Source organism: Pezoporus occidentalis, unplaced genomic scaffold (genome assembly GCF_034315485.1).
Source record: "Pezoporus occidentalis ecotype Australia unplaced genomic scaffold, CSIRO_AGI_Poc_V1 ctg236, whole genome shotgun sequence".
Lineage (NCBI taxonomy): Eukaryota > Metazoa > Chordata > Aves > Psittaciformes > Psittacidae > Pezoporus > Pezoporus occidentalis.
Window position 1 is genome coordinate 248551 of NW_026914244.1, and position 18501 is coordinate 267051.

Here is an 18501-nt window from a genome sequence, read left to right on the forward strand (position 1 = left end):
GATTTTTAAGTTGAGAAAGGCTGATGAAACAGCATCTGGTTGTCTTTAATGCTTTCTTTATCCTGTGAAAGGGTGGAGATATCTCAAGTCTTTATCCAGACTTGAGGTAGAGACTGGAAAAATAGAGAACTTTCCATGTTAGTCTGTTCTCCTTTTGGAGAACTGCCTGAGGTTGATGGTTCTAAATGTTAGTGTTGGCATTTGGAGGTTTTTATTATATTATTAATTTTATTATATTTTATTTGAAAAGGGCAGAAAGCCACCAAAATAGGTTCCTATCAAGCTCTTCTGTGAATACGTGGAATCTATTAGTACTCCTAGTAGTTTCAGTAGTACATCATTATCTAATACATAGTAGGAATGGCATGTGAAGAACTGTGATTTTGGAACCACGTTGTGGTTTACCTAAGCTTGTGTTGGAGCAAAAAGGGATGATGTGTGCTGTCAGTTGCCTGGGAGTTTTGGAAGCTCCCACAGGTGGGATGTTGAAGGTACAGGAGAAGTTTGGACATGAAGGAGCAGTCTGCAGGGAAAACTCAGTTTTTCCATTGGCTCCTGTGAAGGCTGAAGTAGGTTTTTCTTTGCTTGTTTTTGTGTTTAAAAGTTCCACTACCTGTATTTACAGACCCGGTTGTTCTAATAAGTGTATTTCAAGGGATTTTTTACTTGAAAATAGTAGGGCAGGTTTTTTCCTTTCTACATACTGCAGCAAAATATTTATGTGAGCGTAATTGGTAGACAAATCAAACAGGGGTTCTTAGCAACTGAAAAAGGAAAAGAAATGAGGAATTTTCTTTGCAGTGATTTGCTGGTTAAGTGGGGGGACTATACTGAATCTTTTTTTCGATGAAGAGATTTTAACTAGGAAGAGGGATTCCAGAGGTGGATTCTGCATCTGTGATGGTGGTATTACTGTCCTTTCGTAGCAACTTTTAGAAGCCTCATACATTAATCATTCCAAAGGAGTTCACTGTGGTATATGTTGTGCAATTTCTTCTTTGTCTTTCTAGTCACATGCATGCTTTAGAATAAAGTTTACCAAATTAATCTTGGAATTTGCAGACAGTGTCTTTTGCAGACAATATCTTTTGACTATGTCTGCTTATTTTGGCTGCAAATTAGAGTCTGCAGATGTGCTAGCATAATTAGTTGCTGTGTATTGTTTTTAAGCATGTGTTTTCTGTCACTTTGAGTTTTACTGCAAAACAGCTCTGTCTTCAGTTTTTACTTGGTAAGCTTTACTCGCTATTACTTAAGTAAAGCATAACTTAATTATGCTTTACTTAGCAGTTACTGTTTGTTAAGTGGAGTATCTTGCAGAGTTTGGGAGAGTTAGACAGTGTTTGTGCACACAGTGTGTCTCCACAGTATTACATTGATCTTGGTTGGCCGTTTGTCCTCTTCACCTTGTCTTCATCATCGCCAGCTGTAGTGATCAACTGTTTATTAGATGTGACTTTCACTTATTGGTGTTTTCCTTACTTTAGACAGTAGAGAAGCCTGATTTATTTACTGCATTTCAGTGTTTTCTTACACAAATGCTTCTAAAGCGTTCACTGGACATTGGAATAACCCGTGTGTATTCATTTTCACGTTCTAAGTTGCATCAATGACACAATGGTGTTGTTTTCCATCAGTTTCCTACAGATTCCTCTTCTAAAGCATGGATTCACACTACTGCTGATAATTTCTAACATAGCTCAGATTACAACTGAAATTTTGCCTAAGTGGGTAGATAAGCAAATACTGAGCTTAACCTTATAAATGTGGTGTATATGTTGTATATGTTATTCTATCTGGAGTATGCTCACTGAGTTTATAAAACATTTAAATGCCTTTAATGTTGAGTGTTTTTATTGAGGCTGTTGATAAAGAGTGGAAATGATTTAGGATGTAGAGGCTCTTTCAGATACTCAATACAACCATAGCTTCCTGACAGAACCCCAAAAATGCAGAAATACGTTCTTTAATAATGACTACTCTCAGTGTTCATAGCAATAAAACGTGCAGTAACCGATGTGAGTTAGCTTAATTCCTGTTTCCTGATGACTTTTCACTCTATGTATTATTTCACTTCAGTTTGGTTTGGTTAAAGCTTTATTGAATTTGAAGGAAAAGCCTTTTGAGGGCTTTGAGCCCAAGGGCTCAGCTTTTAGAACATTCTGATTCTAATCCTCTGGAGATTTTAGCAGGACTATAGGGAAAGGGCTGTTTCAGTTCCGTTTTGTGAGATTTGGAAGTAAGTATAAATGAAATTCCTGTGTGTAGCTTAAGTAGAGAAGTGGGTAAAATTCCAAGTCCTCCAGCAGTGAAGCTTCAAGAATGCTCTCTTACTATGAAGAAGTAACCTATTCTGGTTATTCTGCCGGTGTTATGCATTGTCTCTCACTATTAAATACCGACATGAAATTTGATGTCTTGCTGGTTTCTGTATTGTATTGTGCTGAGTGCTCCTTTTTTTCATGTCTCCTTCAACAACCCTTAAAAAAACAACCCAAACCCCACAACTTTCTGAAACAATAGCAAAGTGCATCCCAAACAGGGTTTTCCCTTTGCTTACCAGGGAAGCCCCATGTCAGATAACTGCACCGAGAGACAAATGAGTCTTCAAAAATACTGGTCAAATATCTTTTATCTTTACAGTTGACAGTGTAATGGTTTGAAGTGCTTGAACGTAAGGCTGTCTAGCAAGACTATACAACTGTATTGGCTTTATACATCTGAAATGAATACTTCAAGAAGTCATGTCAAGTGTACACATGAATCCACTCTCACTGTACCCTGATATCTGATGTGCTTATATTTCTGGTTTTTTTGGTCAGGAATTTGCAGCGCTTACGAAAGAGCTGAATGTGTGCAGGGAGCAGCTGCTGGAAAGGGAAGAAGAAATCGCTGAACTGAAAGCAGAAAGAAATAATACCAGGGTTAGTTCCTTGTCTTCTCCAAGATCACCGTGTTAAAGCATCCAACTGAAAGTGGTTTTTCCCTGATAGTTGCACACGGTTCCCTCAGAAGTGTTTTGATGAAGAAAGTTTGGAAGCTTATGCACAGCTCCCAGTAGTGCAGAGTCAGGAAAAGCTTGTAAGACTGCACTGCTGTCTGTCAGTCATCATTCTACTTGGTAAAGTTTTGTAATCCTCTAATGCCCAAGATCAGAGGAATAGAGCAGACAAGCTGTCAATAGACATGATCTGTTTCAACAGCTTGCACTGTTGCCAGTGGCTTTCTGATTTAGAGCATTTCCTATGTGTATTCTTCTGACAAGCACACAGTTCCTCAGGCTGGTGGCGGAACTGAGAATACCTTGGTTAAGTAGAAATCTCATTTAAAAAATAGACTGAGAGATGTAGGAAATGCATTGGCTCTGATGCAAATTCAGTCACAGGTGAAATGTTAAAAACAAGTCCTTACTCCTGATGCAGTTCTCTTTGGCTTTCAGATTTGAAGTTTAGAAATCAAAACTTGGTGTTTTGGGAGGCCAGGTTTTCTGTAGTTCTGCAGAACAGAAATAAACGTTGTTCCTTTTCTGTTTGTTGTAGCTGTTACTGGAACATTTGGAGTGTCTTGTGTCCAGGCATGAGCGATCTCTCAGAATGACTGTTGTCAAGAGACAAGCTCAGTCTCCAGCAGGAGTTTCCAGTGAAGTAGAAGTTCTCAAAGCACTAAAATCTTTATTTGAGCACCATAAAGCCCTTGATGAAAAGGTAATGAAATATAGTAGCTAACATCATCTCATCCAGTCTCTTCTGCCTTTTGTGTGGATCATGCAGTTGTTCATGCTAAAGCTTTAGAAGTCTCTGAACTTTCTCTGTAATAAGATGGTGGCTTTGCTATAACTGCATCAGTAACTTCTCTCCTAAATTAATATTGTTGTTCTCAGTAGTAGTTTATTCTAGTACTTTTAACAGTGGTAGTCTAAACTAGCATGGTTCAGGGGTGATATATTTGTTGTAGGAATGCATACATTTGCTTACCTGGATAATATCAAGGTTTAAGCTTTTGATTGTACAATACAAGAAATGGACTAGAGAGAACAGGAGGAGAGGAATCTGCCTACACTGTGATATAAAATAAAGCTGAATTAAAGGAACTCCACCCTTCAGATGTGCCTGATGTTGGGAACAGGATATACAAGTTGTGAAGTTTACTGTGAATTGTGCTGCCAACTCATAGTTTGCCTAACTTCTGTGACCCTTGTATATAAAGTCTAGCAAATTATTTTAAGTGGAATTCTGTCTCTTCTTCCCTGTTGTAAATAAGCAAAAGCATTCACACTCTGTGCCTTACAATAGGATGGGCAAATCCTGAATGTGTTTAATTCTTGCCTAAATTTACAGGTCATGTTAAGATAAGATAAATTAGTGACAAAAAAGGCAAAGCTAGATTTTAAGATACGATTTGCTTCTCTGGAAGGGTTTTTTATAGTGTATGTTGTAATTAGACTCAAGATTATGCAGGTCTCAAGTGTAATGGAATTAGCATCTTTTATTATCTGAAAGGGCATGGCTGCATGGCAATAAATTAAATGGATTTCTTGTTAATTTGAATGATTTCAAATTACTTGGAATTACTCTTTCAGGTAAGGGAGAGGTTACGAGTAGCACTTGAAAGATGTAGCTTATTGGAAGAAGAACTAGGTACTACGCATAAAGAGGTATGTGTCTGTATTTAAAAGAAAGCTTCATGTGTGCAGTGTGTGTGTTTTAGCCAATATTTGTACACAGTAATTTATTCAGTTATTAAGGTTCACTCTGAATTTCTTGTGTTTGATATTTTGACAAATAGAATAACTGTAATTTTTAACTTAGTCACTTTGAAAGAGCAGGAAAGAGGGGGGGGGAATCCCCTAAACCCAACTCCCCCCTGCCCATCCCCTCCATCAAAACAAAAAGAGCTCCTGTGGCTTTAAAGTAAGAACTTTTGGGTTGCAGTGGCATAAGTTTCTGAGTGCCTGTGCCGTATTTTATTAATATATACCTTGCAGTAGGATCAGTAATTGTTTTCCTCCTTTGCTTTTGCAGCTGTTCTTTATATTATTACTGAGTAAGGAACTGACTTAAAACATATGGATGTAAACTTTACTTTTCTTTTAGTTAATGATTCTGAAAGAGCAGAATAATCAGAAGAAAACACTTCCAGATGGGATGCTGGATATGAATCATGAACAAGAAAATACACCAACTACAAATGGGAAGGTACAGATATTAACTTTAATGATGAATCATTCATTTGAAAGTATAATAAAAGATTTTTGAGTGATGATTTAATTAAAAGGCCTGTTACCACAATTTCAATCTTTGCAATTTGTGCAGTAATAAATGGACTTGGAGGGGTGTTTACAGGTAACAGTTTGGTTTTCAAATGTGTATGGAACATGAAAATACATATTTTCTTTTCCCCTGTTCAATAGCGATCCTCTGATGGTTCCTTATGCCACGATGAAAATCTTACTAAAGTGATTGAGCTCCAGGACATCATAGATAAGCAAAACAAAGAGCAGACACAGATGAAAGAGCGTCTTACTGCTTTGTCTAGCAGAGTAACAGAGCTGGAAGAAGATCTTGATACAGCTAGAAAAGACTTAATAAAATCTGAAGAAATGAATACCAAGTTACAGAGAGATGTACGGGAGGTGAGGAATACACTGTCAGAATTTGGGTAGTCACAAATGCAACTGCTTTATAAAATGTCAGTCTTACTGGTGCTCAGTTATACCTTTATGCTTTTTAATGTCTTTGGTGTGATAGTTGAGAAGAAAATCTAAGACTAACTAGATACTTCATGAATACATTAAGCTGGAGAAGATTTAGCACTGTGAACTTGAACATGTTCTTGAAAAGATCTTGACATAAATGCCAAGATTGTTCATGGCATTTAAATTTCTTAAAGATGTATGTAGTTAAAGAATCACTTACATTTCAGTGGTCTGACTGACAGTTCCTGTTACTGATCAGTCACTAATCTTCAAGATCCAATGTATTGCAGTGTACTGTATCTTTATTAAATAGAAGCAGAGCTTAGTTAAATCCAAGAACACACTTTGTCCCCAGCAAGTAAAGATTGCTGTGTTTGTGCCATTGAAAAAGCAAATAGCAGATCTGTGGTATAATATGATCATAGAACCATAGACTGGTTTGGGTTGGAAGGGACCTCAATGCTCATTTAGTTCCAACCCCCTGCCATGGACAGGGACACCTTCCACTAGAGCAGCTTGCTCCAAGCCCCTGTGTCCAACCTGGCCTTGAACACTGCCAGGGATGGGGCAGCCACAGCTTCTCTGGGCACCCTGTGCCAGTGTCTCACTACCCTCAGTCATTTATTTATTTACTGAAAGGGAAAAAAGGCATTGAACTTGTAAGCCCAAGTAAGACTTAATTATTTTAACTTCATTTTTTACTGAAGGAAATAAGAGTCTATCTGACTTTATTTATGATTATTTTCGGTTTGTGGGTTTTTCTCCCATTTTGATCACTAAATAATAATCCTTTATATTCTAAATTCTGTCTTCTGTCTTGCATAGACTATGGCCCAAAAGGAAGACATGGAAGAGAGAATCACAACTCTTGAGAAACGCTACCTCGCTGCACAGCGTGAAGCTACATCTGTGCATGACCTCAATGATAAACTTGAAAATGAAATTGCCACTAAAGACTCCATGCATCGACAGGTTGTAATTTAAAATATAAAGTACATTCTGTTCAGCATAAAACTAGTGGAAATAATGTTCATACTGTACTAAAGTACTTTGCTTTTAGGAAGATAAATACTGTGTATGAAGTGCTGTTGTTAGTGGTGGTTTTTCAGTAACTGGGGGAGTGCATCATATGGAGTTTTACCCTGGAAGCAAAGATGAGAGAATTTGTTGGGGAGGGGCAGTGGTTTTGGGCATTTTGTTGCACTGGATCACAGTGCAGCAGGGCTGTTGTCCCTATTAAGTGTGGATTTTCAAGTTCTTATATGCATATCCAAACATCTTTAGTTTCATGTGTGAGAATTACTCATTCGAAGCTAAAATGGTTTTAAACTTCATATAGTGTGTAGTGATTTTTGTAGCCTGTAATGGAAGTAAATGTTGCCTTACTGCAGAAAGATAATTGACATACACTTGTCATGAAGGAGTCCAACTTTATAAACCAGAAATGGTTGTTTAGCCAATCACATTCAAACTAGAGGCAGACAACTCCTAGTCAGCAAGAGAAGTCTCTTTTACTGCAATTCTTGACAAAAGTTGTACATACTTTAAAAATATACTCTGATATGTGTAAGTTATTTAAAATATGAAGGATTTCTTTCCTTGTAACTTAAGTCTTAGCACAGCTGTGACATAGGAAATACACAACTTGTTCTGTGCTGCTTCCTGTAACATAACTATGTTTGGTGAAAGAGTTGCTTTCGGAGAAGACACTAAATTGTCTGCAGGGAAAAATAAGAAAACACTTCCTCTCATGTTATGAAGGGAGAGGATGCCGCATCTTTAGTTATGAAACCAGCTTTGGACAGTATGGGCCTAGTGAGGTCTGATAAGGGCAGTAATCTGTATCCTTGACTTCCTCTGTGATGAAAATTAATTGCCACTCTAATGCTAAACACTTGCTGATCATAATCCTGTCCAGAGTGAAGATAAGAACAGGCAATTGCAAGAACGACTGGAACTGGCTGAGCAAAAGCTGCAGCAGACTTTGAGAAAAGCTGAGACTTTGCCAGAGGTGGAGGCTGAGCTGGCACAGAGAGTTGCAGCACTTTCGAAGGTGAGTCAGTTGGACAGTGTCCTCAAGACTCTCTTCTCCATTGGTGTCCTGCTACACCAAATCTGCTCTTAGTGTGGGTTTAGTTACATTGTGGTTTTCGTGTTTCCAAGGCCAGGTTGGACAGAGCCTTGGGTGACATGGTTTAGTGTGAGGTGTCCTTGCCCATGGCAGGGGGGTTGGAACTGGATGATCTTAAGGTCCTTTCCAACCCTAACTATTCTATGATTGTCATCTCCTAGGTAGTTCAGAAAATGCTTCTCCTTGCTTTCTGTTTTCTGTTCCATCTCTCTGAACACACTCCAGTTTACTTTGTTTTTAACTTTTAAAAAAGAAATTGTTCTTTTTGGAACTTGAGGCGGTTTCCTGCTACACGATGAAAATGTCTCCAAATTAGTATTTTGCTGCTTTTTGTTAAAATTCAGTCAATAATTGCATAAAACAAGAATTGCAAAAACCAAGAACTGTTTCTGAAGGGGAACACCGGATTTCACTGTTAACCAAGTGAGGAATGTGGGGAGAGAGAGAAGTAGTGGTACTCATTAATACTGAGTTTTTTAGAAGGCTGCAAATGGAATAATGAAGTCTGAAGAATTATATGTAATAACTACAAATAAGCCTTTTCAAGCATGTGTGTATGTTTCCTTTTAAAGTCTTAGTTTCATTTCTTTCCCTGTTATCTTTCCTGTCCCTAACTGGCTCTGTAGTCTGACCTTTTGTCTCCTGGGAACTCTGCTGCTAAAGATGCTAAACTATTGGAACTTACCACCAAGCTTAGGAAGGTAGAATTTGTATATTAGTCCTTGTTTCTGCTTGCTGCTTTCTGCTTTGTGATGAGTACTAACAAAGGGTCATGTTGAGGCTGGTGAGGAAAAGCTGAAAATGCATTTATTTCAGTTTACTTTATTTTTCTTTCTTGGGGGTATGAATGAACTTCTGCTGTTGCAAGCTCATTGCAAATAGGAGTTGATTCATGGTGCTCTAGGGGTGAGAGGCTTCATCATTTTGTTACTTACCATACGGACTCTTGCTAGGTTCTTTCAGTGACAGGCATTTGTTCTGCATCGTGTATTAGCATAAATGGCAGTTGCACAAAGCATGTTAGATATATTATTGTGTTTCCATGTTTCTATGCATTTGAAACCTTTTTATTTGTAGAACAAACAGATTCTAATGTTGTTTTCAAATTGACAGGCTGAGGAGAGACATGGCAATATAGAGGAACGACTGAGACAGATGGAAGCACAGCTAGAAGAAAAGAATCAAGAACTGCAAAGGGTACCGTACATCTTTCTAGCCAAGATACAAAGCTGAGAGAAAGAATCTAATCCTTTTCTAGCTGTTTTTATTTCTCATCTTTAAAGGAAAGCCAGAGTTCAGGCTGGCTAATAGCTGGGAATGTTGAGCCACTGAACTGTGATGGCTAATCTTAGATCTCAAGAAAAAGCTGAAAGTCTCCAAATATGGCCAGCAATTAGGTATTTCCAAACATACTTCCTGATGAGGAGACAAGTAAAAAACTTGCCAATTAAATGACTGTGGATAAATTGGATCCTAGCTTATAAATAATGGAATTGGTTCTGAAATCTGCTTTTTCTTGAGTGTAAGCTCAGCTGTTCAAGCTTCTGATCTTTGAACAGTTAGTGAAGTCTTAAATGTCCCTTATGCTCCCTTACGGAGTCGTGAAGGTACATGCAGTGTTCCTTATTCCTTGGGAGAAATATTTCTATTAAAGAAAATGCGTTTGGTTTAAAGCAAGCTCACTGTTTTTTGCAACCTGGAAGTTCTTACAGACATGGTAAATTGCAAGTTACTTCAGTAGCTTTTATGTATCTTAGGCCAGACAGAGAGAGAAGATGAACGAAGAGCATAATAAACGTTTGTCAGAAACTGTTGATAAGCTTCTGTCTGAATCTAATGAAAGGCTCCAACTTCATCTCAAGGAAAGGATGGCTGCCTTGGAAGATAAGGTAACAACTCACATTCCAGCACATACTTTAATTAGATGTTAGTCATTGTGTAGTGTTTTGTGTCTTTTGCAATGTGTACGTAACTTCAGTGAGGAGATACTAAATCCTTATTAATAAATAGTTCATGTTAAGGCTGTTTTCTACTGTGGATTTTGAAAACAGGTTCTTCAAACTCATTTTCTAGAGGTTGTCCCTGGGCATTGTAACATTCCCTAGGTGACCGGTGTGGACTGCATAAATAAGCTCATCTGGTGTAATACAGGAAGTCTAAAGAATTAGAACTTTGACGTTTTCAGTTCAGTTTCTTCTATTTGCCACTACTTTTGTCTGTGCCTGTTAACCCTGAGTCATTGTGAGATTCTTGCAAGTTGAAATAGTCCTCCGTTTTCTTCCCACCTAGATCATTTTGAGACAGGCTGTATGAATATATGGCTATTTCTTTCATGTATGCCTTTAAGTTAGATTCCCTTATTCTGCATCCAACAAAGCAGTATCTTCTAAAGTAGCACTTTTCTTGATGCTGACTTCAAATTGATTTGTCTTGTGTTCTGGGTTTTTTTTTAATCCAACTTTGTTTCTTTTACTGGAGAGTGAAATGACCATCTGGTCAATAAAAGCAAAGTGGCTTTTGTTTTAAAGTCATGTCAATAAAATGCTTCAGTTGCAATATATAACAATGTATTCAGACTTCTATTAGATGTTTGCTTTGTCTTGCATTCATGTCAACTCATTTCTCATTCCTAAAGCATCAGTCAGGTACCTGACATTGTATCTGACATGAATTCTTTCCAGAATTCCAGGACTGTATTTCCCTGAGATGATTATGAAGATATAGTTAGTTTTTTGCCCTGCTTTTGTACCCTTGGAGGTGAGAGATATCAGGTAGTGCAGAACAAATGTAGCTCCTATTGATTCTCAACATTTGAGTTAATGATAAAGATGGTTTTCATCTGACATCTAGGGCTCCAAACTTGTGTTTTTTTTAGTTATCATCACTATTTTCAAGGTCACCAGCTGTTCCTAATACTTCAGAAATTCTTAGTATGGGCTTTGATATGGTATCAACAAGGTTGTTCTATAATAGTCCTTACAAATTTAATATCTAAGAAATGGCTGACTGCATATATTCTTTACGTGTGTGAAGACTGTGTGTCTTAGGGTTGACCCTAACTCACCTTTACCTTCCAAACCTCAACTGTGCTTACTAATAATGAGGAAAATGTAGTTGTCCTTCACCGTTACAGCTTCTAGGAAAGTTTTCTTGCTGTGGCTTCCAGCTCATTCTTTTATGATAAGTTGGGAAGAATAATGCAAGATCGCTTTCCTGGAAGAATTCAATTCCTGGTCTTTTTTTTTTCCTGGAATGACTTGTTTGCATGAAACTTTATTTGCATCTTAAACATGTAATACTGATATTGCTTACCTGAAGGAAACATGTTTAACAGAACTTCCTGGCAATTGTGGAAAAGGAAAAGTGAATGCTGCTTAATTCGCAGATGATTCTTAGTCTGGTTTTGGAAACTGCTTTGAGTAGAGATTGTTGCAGTCATAAGTATTTATATTTACTGGAGTTGTTCAGAAGTCATGGTATAACTGTAAAGATGACAGTTCTGATGTTAACAAAGTCCCTTAAGTCAGGGAGTGTTGCAGTTCTGGAGATAGGATGCCTCCAAGAAATTAATGTGTGGTAGTTTTGTATGTTAGGCAAGTGAAAATAAAATGAAAACCTGATGGTAACAGCCAGTAATGCCTTAGTAAGCATTTGGTGAATTACTTTGAATTAGTTTAGCTGCCTTGTTATTCCTTTGGTTGTTTTACTAGCTTTGTCCAACGGAGCTTCAAAAGGTTGGTATTAAGTTTTTATGGAACTTGCACTGTTACTAAAGCCATTTTTAGAGGGCTGTACACCTGGGACTATAAACCTCCAACTATAATCAAAATGAAATGATGAAAGCAGTAAAGTATCTGTAATTTAAGATGTTTCTGTCTGTATAGTGGTGACTGGGTTTTTTTGGTACTTGTCTTGCTTGTGGTTTAAGGGTGGGAAGCTGTCATAAGTAACCTGATTTATGATACATTTTATTTTAGAATTCACTTCTTCGAGAAATTGAAAATGCAAAGAAACAAATAGAGGAACTTCAGCATGAAAAGGTAGAACATGTTTTTCTGATCTGTTATGCTGGAAAATAATTGCTGCATTGCTACATAGCATGACTGGGCTTTAATTCCCCCATAAAACATAACATTACCTGCTCTGTTTTAAAAGTAGGGAGCTGTTATTGCTCATGTTATGGCATTGTGTGCCTCAGCTTTATGATGATTTAATAGGTAATACATAATGCTTGACTCAGAGACATAACATACTTCTGAATATGTCAAGTAGCTGGAGATACTGGCAATTTGTCCAAGTTTGAAGATTGTGTAGAACTTTTGTACTGTTTTATGTATAAACTTGAACAGTTAAAAGATAAATGCTTTTAATATTGGGGATTTTCCCACCATTTTTTCCTTAAAGCATTGGGTATCATGAAATGCTTGTTTGTCTGATAAAACTTTAAGAATTGGTTGGAGAGAGTTAGGCTTGGCTGTTCCTTTGCAATAGCAGCTCTCGGGTGTTTTACTTGTCCTGGGACTGTCAAGTTCCCTTCTTGAATAATAGTGGTGGGGCCTTTCATTCCTGTGCATCCTTAATCAGTGGGCAGTGGATTTGGTTATTGTTTATTATATCACAGGTGTACTGCATCTCCCCAAATCACTCTAGTAAGTAACTAGGCCATACTGTAGAGGCTGTGCTTCTGGACTAAAATGGAGAACACATTCAGAATATTTTGCAGAATATGCTTTGAATTTCTGTATGTGTAGGCTAGCAGTTCTCACATGAGGCACAGATGTTCATCATCAGGCACTTTTTATTACTCTTGCGTTGTTTTCCCATTCATTGGATTTCTGTTGTTAAATTCAGAATTTCTAGAGCACATAAAACTGTCCAAGTTCAAAGTGAATGCATTTAGAACCTTTGTGCCCAGAGCTAGAAAAATCTTCTTGTTTCATATTCAATACTTTCACTTGTGTATGGTAAAATTAGTAATATGTGAATTTTATTTGGCGCCTTTTTAAAATACATATTGTCATTACCTAAAGTCACAGTGTAGAGAAGCAATAGAATTACTCTTGGATACCCTTTCGTGATGATGCTGTATTGCTGTGGCAAAAATCACTTTCATGTTTTACATCATTGAAGGATTATGTTTTAAAATCTGTGATTTCTGAATTTCATAGAAATGAGGTAAAACCCTTAAATGTTAGTTTATAAATCAGTATTTGACAGATTTTTTTTTTTTGCCCCCAAGCATTATTGTTGTGTATTTTATCTATTTATTTTTACAGGATCAACTTGTAGTAAATGTTGAAACATTAAGGGCTGAAAACGACCAAGTGAGACTCAGAGCCACATCACTTCACCATAGGTACCACCACTTAACTCTAGTTCAGTTTTCTCTAATTTCTTTTCAAGTCTCTTTGCTAAATGTAATTTTGTCTATTTTAACTGAAAATACCTAAGTCATAGCTATAAAATGGATTCTTTCTAGAGCATATAAAGCAGGTTTTATACTGCTTAAAATTGGTATTGGTGGGACAAGAGGAATGATTTGGGTGATTGGTTGAGTTTGTTTTCCCCTTTCCCCTTACATTCATAAGGATAAAATGTTTCTTGGTGTTGTAGCCGACCCGATTTCAGATACCCAATGACACCTTCATCTGTGGCTGACAGTCACACAGACTCCTATGGCACCTCCTCAGTGTTAAGGCGTCCCCAGAAAGGACGTGTGGCAGCTCTCAGAGATGAGCCTTCAAAGGTAAGAGAACTCAAATGAAAATAAATACAACCCTTTGGCAAGATGATGCTGATCTACTGCAAGGAGATTTTAGAATAGGATTACATAGCCATAAGAATACTAATGCTGGATTTTATAGATCCTGTTTTACTAACTCATGCAAAGCTACCAGTCTTTTTATTTGTTAACAAATAATAGCAAAATTATTATTTCGAGCTCCAATTTGGTTTAGATATGATGAGCCTGTAAAATATCACTTGAAACAGTCCTGCTTTAGTGTCCATTCACTAATCTAACACATAACTGTTCTGGAAGCAATTTCAAGTCCCTTTCAGGACTTGTGATTTCTCAGTCCATAAAGCTGATTCCAAAATCCTCACTGGATTTGATAGCAAAATGCTGCTGTAATTTATGGTGCATATAGCCCAAGATACGTGACATTTACAGTTACTCAATGGGGATGCCCATTTTTACATTTCACTTCACTGTAAGAGGCAAAGTTTTCTACATTACAGCTTTTTTTCTTTACATTTCTCTAAACATTGCTGTCTCGATGGATGCATTCAGCATGTAAGTGGGCTCTTTAAAACTTATTTTACATATTGCAAACCAGCAAAACGTCGTGGTTTTCCCATTTGAGTTTGGATTTTTTCTTTTTTTTCTGGTCTTTTAGGTTCAGACTCTGAATGAGCAGGACTGGGAGCGAGCCCAGCAAGCAAGTGTATTGGCAAATGTGGCCCAAGCATTTGAAAGTGATGTTGATGTGTCTGATGTTGAGGATGATAGGGAAACTATATTCAGTTCAGTGGATCTGCTGTCACCAAGTGGTCAGGCTGATGCTCAGACTTTGGCCATGATGCTTCAAGAACAGTTGGATGCCATCAACAAAGAGATTAGGTATGGTCTGTCTGCCGTTAAGGTTTGGTTAAAAATGAGTTTGTGACACTAACAATCCTTTTTGTGTGGTTACTTGGAAAATGGTGGTTGTCCATTCAGTTTCCTAGGAAGGGGGCTGACAGTCATAACTAACTTGCTTTATGCCCAAGTACTTTTTCATTCTTTATCCTTAGACCCATTTATGGAAGGGATTGCGTGTTTTTAGTTTGACAGAAACCCCTGCACGGTGGTAACAGCAGGAGTGTTTACCACTTCTTTCCAATTGGATTAGTAGATTTTCAGTGTGTCTGTTTTGTCTGATAACTACTGCTTCTTTCTAATGCCTGAGTCAGCCACTCTGTTCATATGGGTCTTGTTTGAATGTCATGTTCCTTTGAACCTTTTTTCTTTTAGACTTATACAAGAAGAAAAGGAAAACACAGAGCAGCGTGCAGAGGAGATTGAGAGCAGAGTGGGTAGTGGAAGTTTGGATGCCCATGGCCGATTCCGGTCCATGAGCTCCATTCCTCCTCCCTATGCAAGTGGTTCACTTGCCGGTTCTTCCCCGCCTGGCAGTGGTCGCTCCACCCCAAGGCGGATTCCACATAGTCCAGCTCGGGAAGTGGACAGACTAGGTATCATGACACTGGTAAGTATCCATTAACTTGATTTTTTTGGAAGAATGTTCCTTGTCTCTAGAAAATGGGTTGTTTTATTTCCCCTTCCTCTCTTTCTTTCTCAGCTGTATTTTTCCTTTCTCTAGGTTTTCCTACTGCTTCCTTTCAACTTCTATAAAAAGTGTAAGATACAATCATAATGATTAGGAAAAACGTTCAGAACTCAAGTGTATTATCTGGTCAACATCTCATGCCTAAGTATTCATTCTGTTGTTCTGGTCTTTCTTCCAACTTCTCTTCCTAGAAGAAACAACAATTTCTTTTCAACCCCTGCTACAGCAAACACTTTCTTCCTCTGCTTTAAGCTTTATTCCACCATTCTACTAAATATTCAGCTAAAAAGTTATTTACATATATTGCTTTACTCTTGATGACTCTGAAGGTATCATAGCTGTTGTAATGAGTGCTAGTATCTTGTTTTAGCCTATAAAGGCTGGTAGGTAAAAGAAGTATCTGTTAGACCCAGTAGCTGATGAAATAGCAACTTATGCTTAGGAGTTCAGTGAGTAGAGAAAGATGCATCCTTTCTTTGACGTTCATATGACTGCTTAGAAAAATTAATCCTTCTGGGTGCTGCTTAATGCACATAAACCTGTCTATAAAATGAAGGTGCAAGTGTTCGACTTCCTTGTTTTTATGTAAGTGTTAAGCAAACCTAAGAGTTTCTCATATTTGGGATACCCTTCACTAAGGAGCATCTTGGATACAGGTATTTGTTTGCAGGCACTCTCCAGGAAAAGCTGCTTCTCTTGATTTATTTCTGGACACATCACCTTGTCTCCAGGTTTGCATATGCATTTGGAAACTTACTTCTTGTACATATAACACCATACTTACTACACCTTGGATTACTGTACTTGTATCATGCCTAAACCATACCAATCAGTAGACAAAGAATGCTTTCTATCACTGTAAGACCAGGTAGACTGTAAATAACAGACTTGGCTCATTTAGGTCTCTTTATAGGATTATTTAAAAACAGGTGTTTTAGCTAACTACTTCTGTTGGCTTTTTGAAATGAATCTGTGCCTATTCCAAAAAGTCTATTCCTTTTCCATGAAGAGGAATCATTTCTCCTTTGTTGCATTTAAAAAACATCATTACACTAGTTCTAACTGTATATCTAGGGTCAAGCACATTTCAAAATGTGGCATGCTTTGTATTTGGATGTTTCACAGTAATAAGCAGTTTAAGTACTTACCTTACAGAAAACCATATACAAATGGAAGTAGCTATTTTCATGGAAGCTAGATCAGAAAAAAAGTGTCTTGTGTTCAAATCTAATGTCACTGAAGAATAGTGAACTGTAATTAAGTTCACTTTTAATCATAACAGTTGTGAATCAAAAGCATTTGATTTGTTATTGCAGTTGCATTTGTCTGGCAACTGATTAGTGAAAGCTTCAAAACAGGAAGCTATTCTTCCAGTGCTACAGATAAGGGCTTTCTAGAAGCTTTTGGAATGGCTATTACGAATTATAAGACTGAATGAGTTCTTGTGGTCCCCTGTCCCCCTCTCCCCCTGTGTTTTAATAGAAAGCTGTATTAGTTTCTGATTTGTGTAGGCAAATTTGCTTAATGCTAACTGCAGTTAGCATTACTACAACTGGTGGTAGGCAGTTCAGTTACCTGAAACCCCCTGATGCTTAAAAAGAATTATAAGGAATCAACGTGATAAATTGTGAAACCTACAGCTATCTTGAACAGGTCCTGTTTTCATTCCATATGGTAAACATTTTTATGGGTTATCAGAATTAATAGATAAAGATCCAGCAAGGGGAAAATGAGCCTGCTGTGCTTTGTGTAAGAACTTGTGGGAGTAGATGATCTTTAAAGGTCCCTTCCAACCCAAACCCTTCTATAATTCTGTGAACTTACAATTTATTAATATAGCACCATATGGTTAGATTGAACACAACTTTACATATTAATAGTTATGTACTAATAACTGCATATTCATGCTGAATAATGCAGCATGTAGTCTAAATAAGAAATAAACATAATGCTGTATGTATTCTAAATAAAAATGCTTAAAAGTTGTTGTTTGTGGGGGGAAGACGACACAATATTCCCTCTTCCCCCAATTTCAAAGGGGACTGACTCTATTTTGGTTACAGCCTTTTGAAACAATTTGTTGCTAAATGGAATGATAACTATGAAGCAAATGATAATTATGAAGCAAATGATATAAATTAAACTTTTGTTAGCATTGCTGATGTAACTTCAGATTGTTGCCTTGCTCTGTGCACTGGCAGAGGTGAGAAGTACCTGTCCACCTAGGAAGAGAGATACAGTGGCATTGGAGTGGATGGAAGGTAAAACAAAACTGGTGGCAGACTCCTGCTCAACCATTCCAGGCTTTAAATGTAGTGAAAAACCAGAATACTGTTACTGTATAGAAATCGGCTATTGTTGGCACTCTGTCCTTCACAGTTACTAAAGCATGGCTGGTTCTTTATGCTGTGTAGGAAACAACTGCAGAAATCACTAATATGTGAGAAGGGATTACTGCAGACAAGGTACTAAGCCTGCTGTAGCTACCATGTAGGTGCTATCGTACAAGGCAGGTCCTTGACATATGACTGGAAATCCTCTCCTTTTAAATGCAATGCCTTATGCCCCTCATGTACTTCTTTGGTTTCTTGCTGAAGACCATGCACGTTTTGTGTGCTAATTTGCCTGTGGCAGCAATACATTCAAACATCTATATTATTTTTACTGTATTTTACAGTATTTACTGTATCTATTACAGTAGATAACCAACTGTAAGTCTTCCTCTATTTTTTTTACTTCCTTTACCCCTCTTCAGGGATACATCTAAGTAATTTGTGATTTGAAGAGTACTTTGCACTGTGTATCATTGTGCCATGCTGTAACTGTTGTTTATATTCTCCCCAATATGTTTTGTCTGTATGAGTTGTTTCAGTCTGTGCTACAGTTTCCAATAAATACAGCTTTTCCGAATTTCTTTCCTTTGCATGCCTCTGTCAGCCTAGTGATTTAAGGAAACACCGTAGAAAGGTAAAAATCTTTAGTTTATTTACTGGTGTGCCTTCCTTCCCTGTTCCCAAACTCATTAATGGATAACAGGAACATAAAGAAAGCAGTTGCAGGGTTGCTCTGTAATAAAGCACCATTACGTGCTCTTTGATATGAAATGTAAAATGTAAATCGTTTTACCTGAAGTGTGGGTTTGTTGTTTGTGGTGTTTGTTTTTGGACTCCTGTGTTGCTTTCTGTCTGTAATCACTTTTTTGCAGTCTTCATGAAACAATATTTAACTTTAAAGATCTGTTGCTATGCACACAAGTAAGCCTAATTTCTATTAATCAAACTTTGAGCCATAGCCACAGGTATGCAGAATCTGACTTCACAGAATTGGTCATCTTGCTGCTGATT

At 37.5% G+C, this 18501-nt stretch overlaps 1 protein-coding gene across 9 annotated transcripts in view; it reads left to right on the forward strand.

The window, feature by feature from the left end:
• The window catches only part of PPFIA1 (PTPRF interacting protein alpha 1), a 60814-nt gene that overhangs the window by 20295 nt on the left and 22018 nt on the right, over nucleotides 1–18501 (forward strand). For 3 of the 9 annotated variants that reach the window (XM_062621911.1, XM_062621912.1, XM_062621916.1), the window contains exons 3-18: nucleotides 2823–2924; nucleotides 3540–3704; nucleotides 4580–4654; nucleotides 5094–5195; nucleotides 5411–5632; nucleotides 6521–6667; nucleotides 7614–7748; nucleotides 8453–8527; nucleotides 8940–9023; nucleotides 9584–9715; nucleotides 11804–11866; nucleotides 13103–13182; nucleotides 13440–13572; nucleotides 14225–14448; nucleotides 14842–15076; nucleotides 18095–18124. In XM_062621911.1, coding sequence (XP_062477895.1) covers nucleotides 2823–2924; nucleotides 3540–3704; nucleotides 4580–4654; nucleotides 5094–5195; nucleotides 5411–5632; nucleotides 6521–6667; nucleotides 7614–7748; nucleotides 8453–8527; nucleotides 8940–9023; nucleotides 9584–9715; nucleotides 11804–11866; nucleotides 13103–13182; nucleotides 13440–13572; nucleotides 14225–14448; nucleotides 14842–15076; nucleotides 18095–18124 — 2004 coding nt within the window. The remainder of the gene's footprint in view (nucleotides 1–2822; nucleotides 2925–3539; nucleotides 3705–4579; nucleotides 4655–5093; nucleotides 5196–5410; nucleotides 5633–6520; nucleotides 6668–7613; nucleotides 7749–8452; nucleotides 8528–8939; nucleotides 9024–9583; nucleotides 9716–11803; nucleotides 11867–13102; nucleotides 13183–13439; nucleotides 13573–14224; nucleotides 14449–14841; nucleotides 15077–18094; nucleotides 18125–18501) is intronic. The other 6 variants (XM_062621915.1, XM_062621919.1, XM_062621920.1 and 3 more) reach the window with 3 other exon arrangements.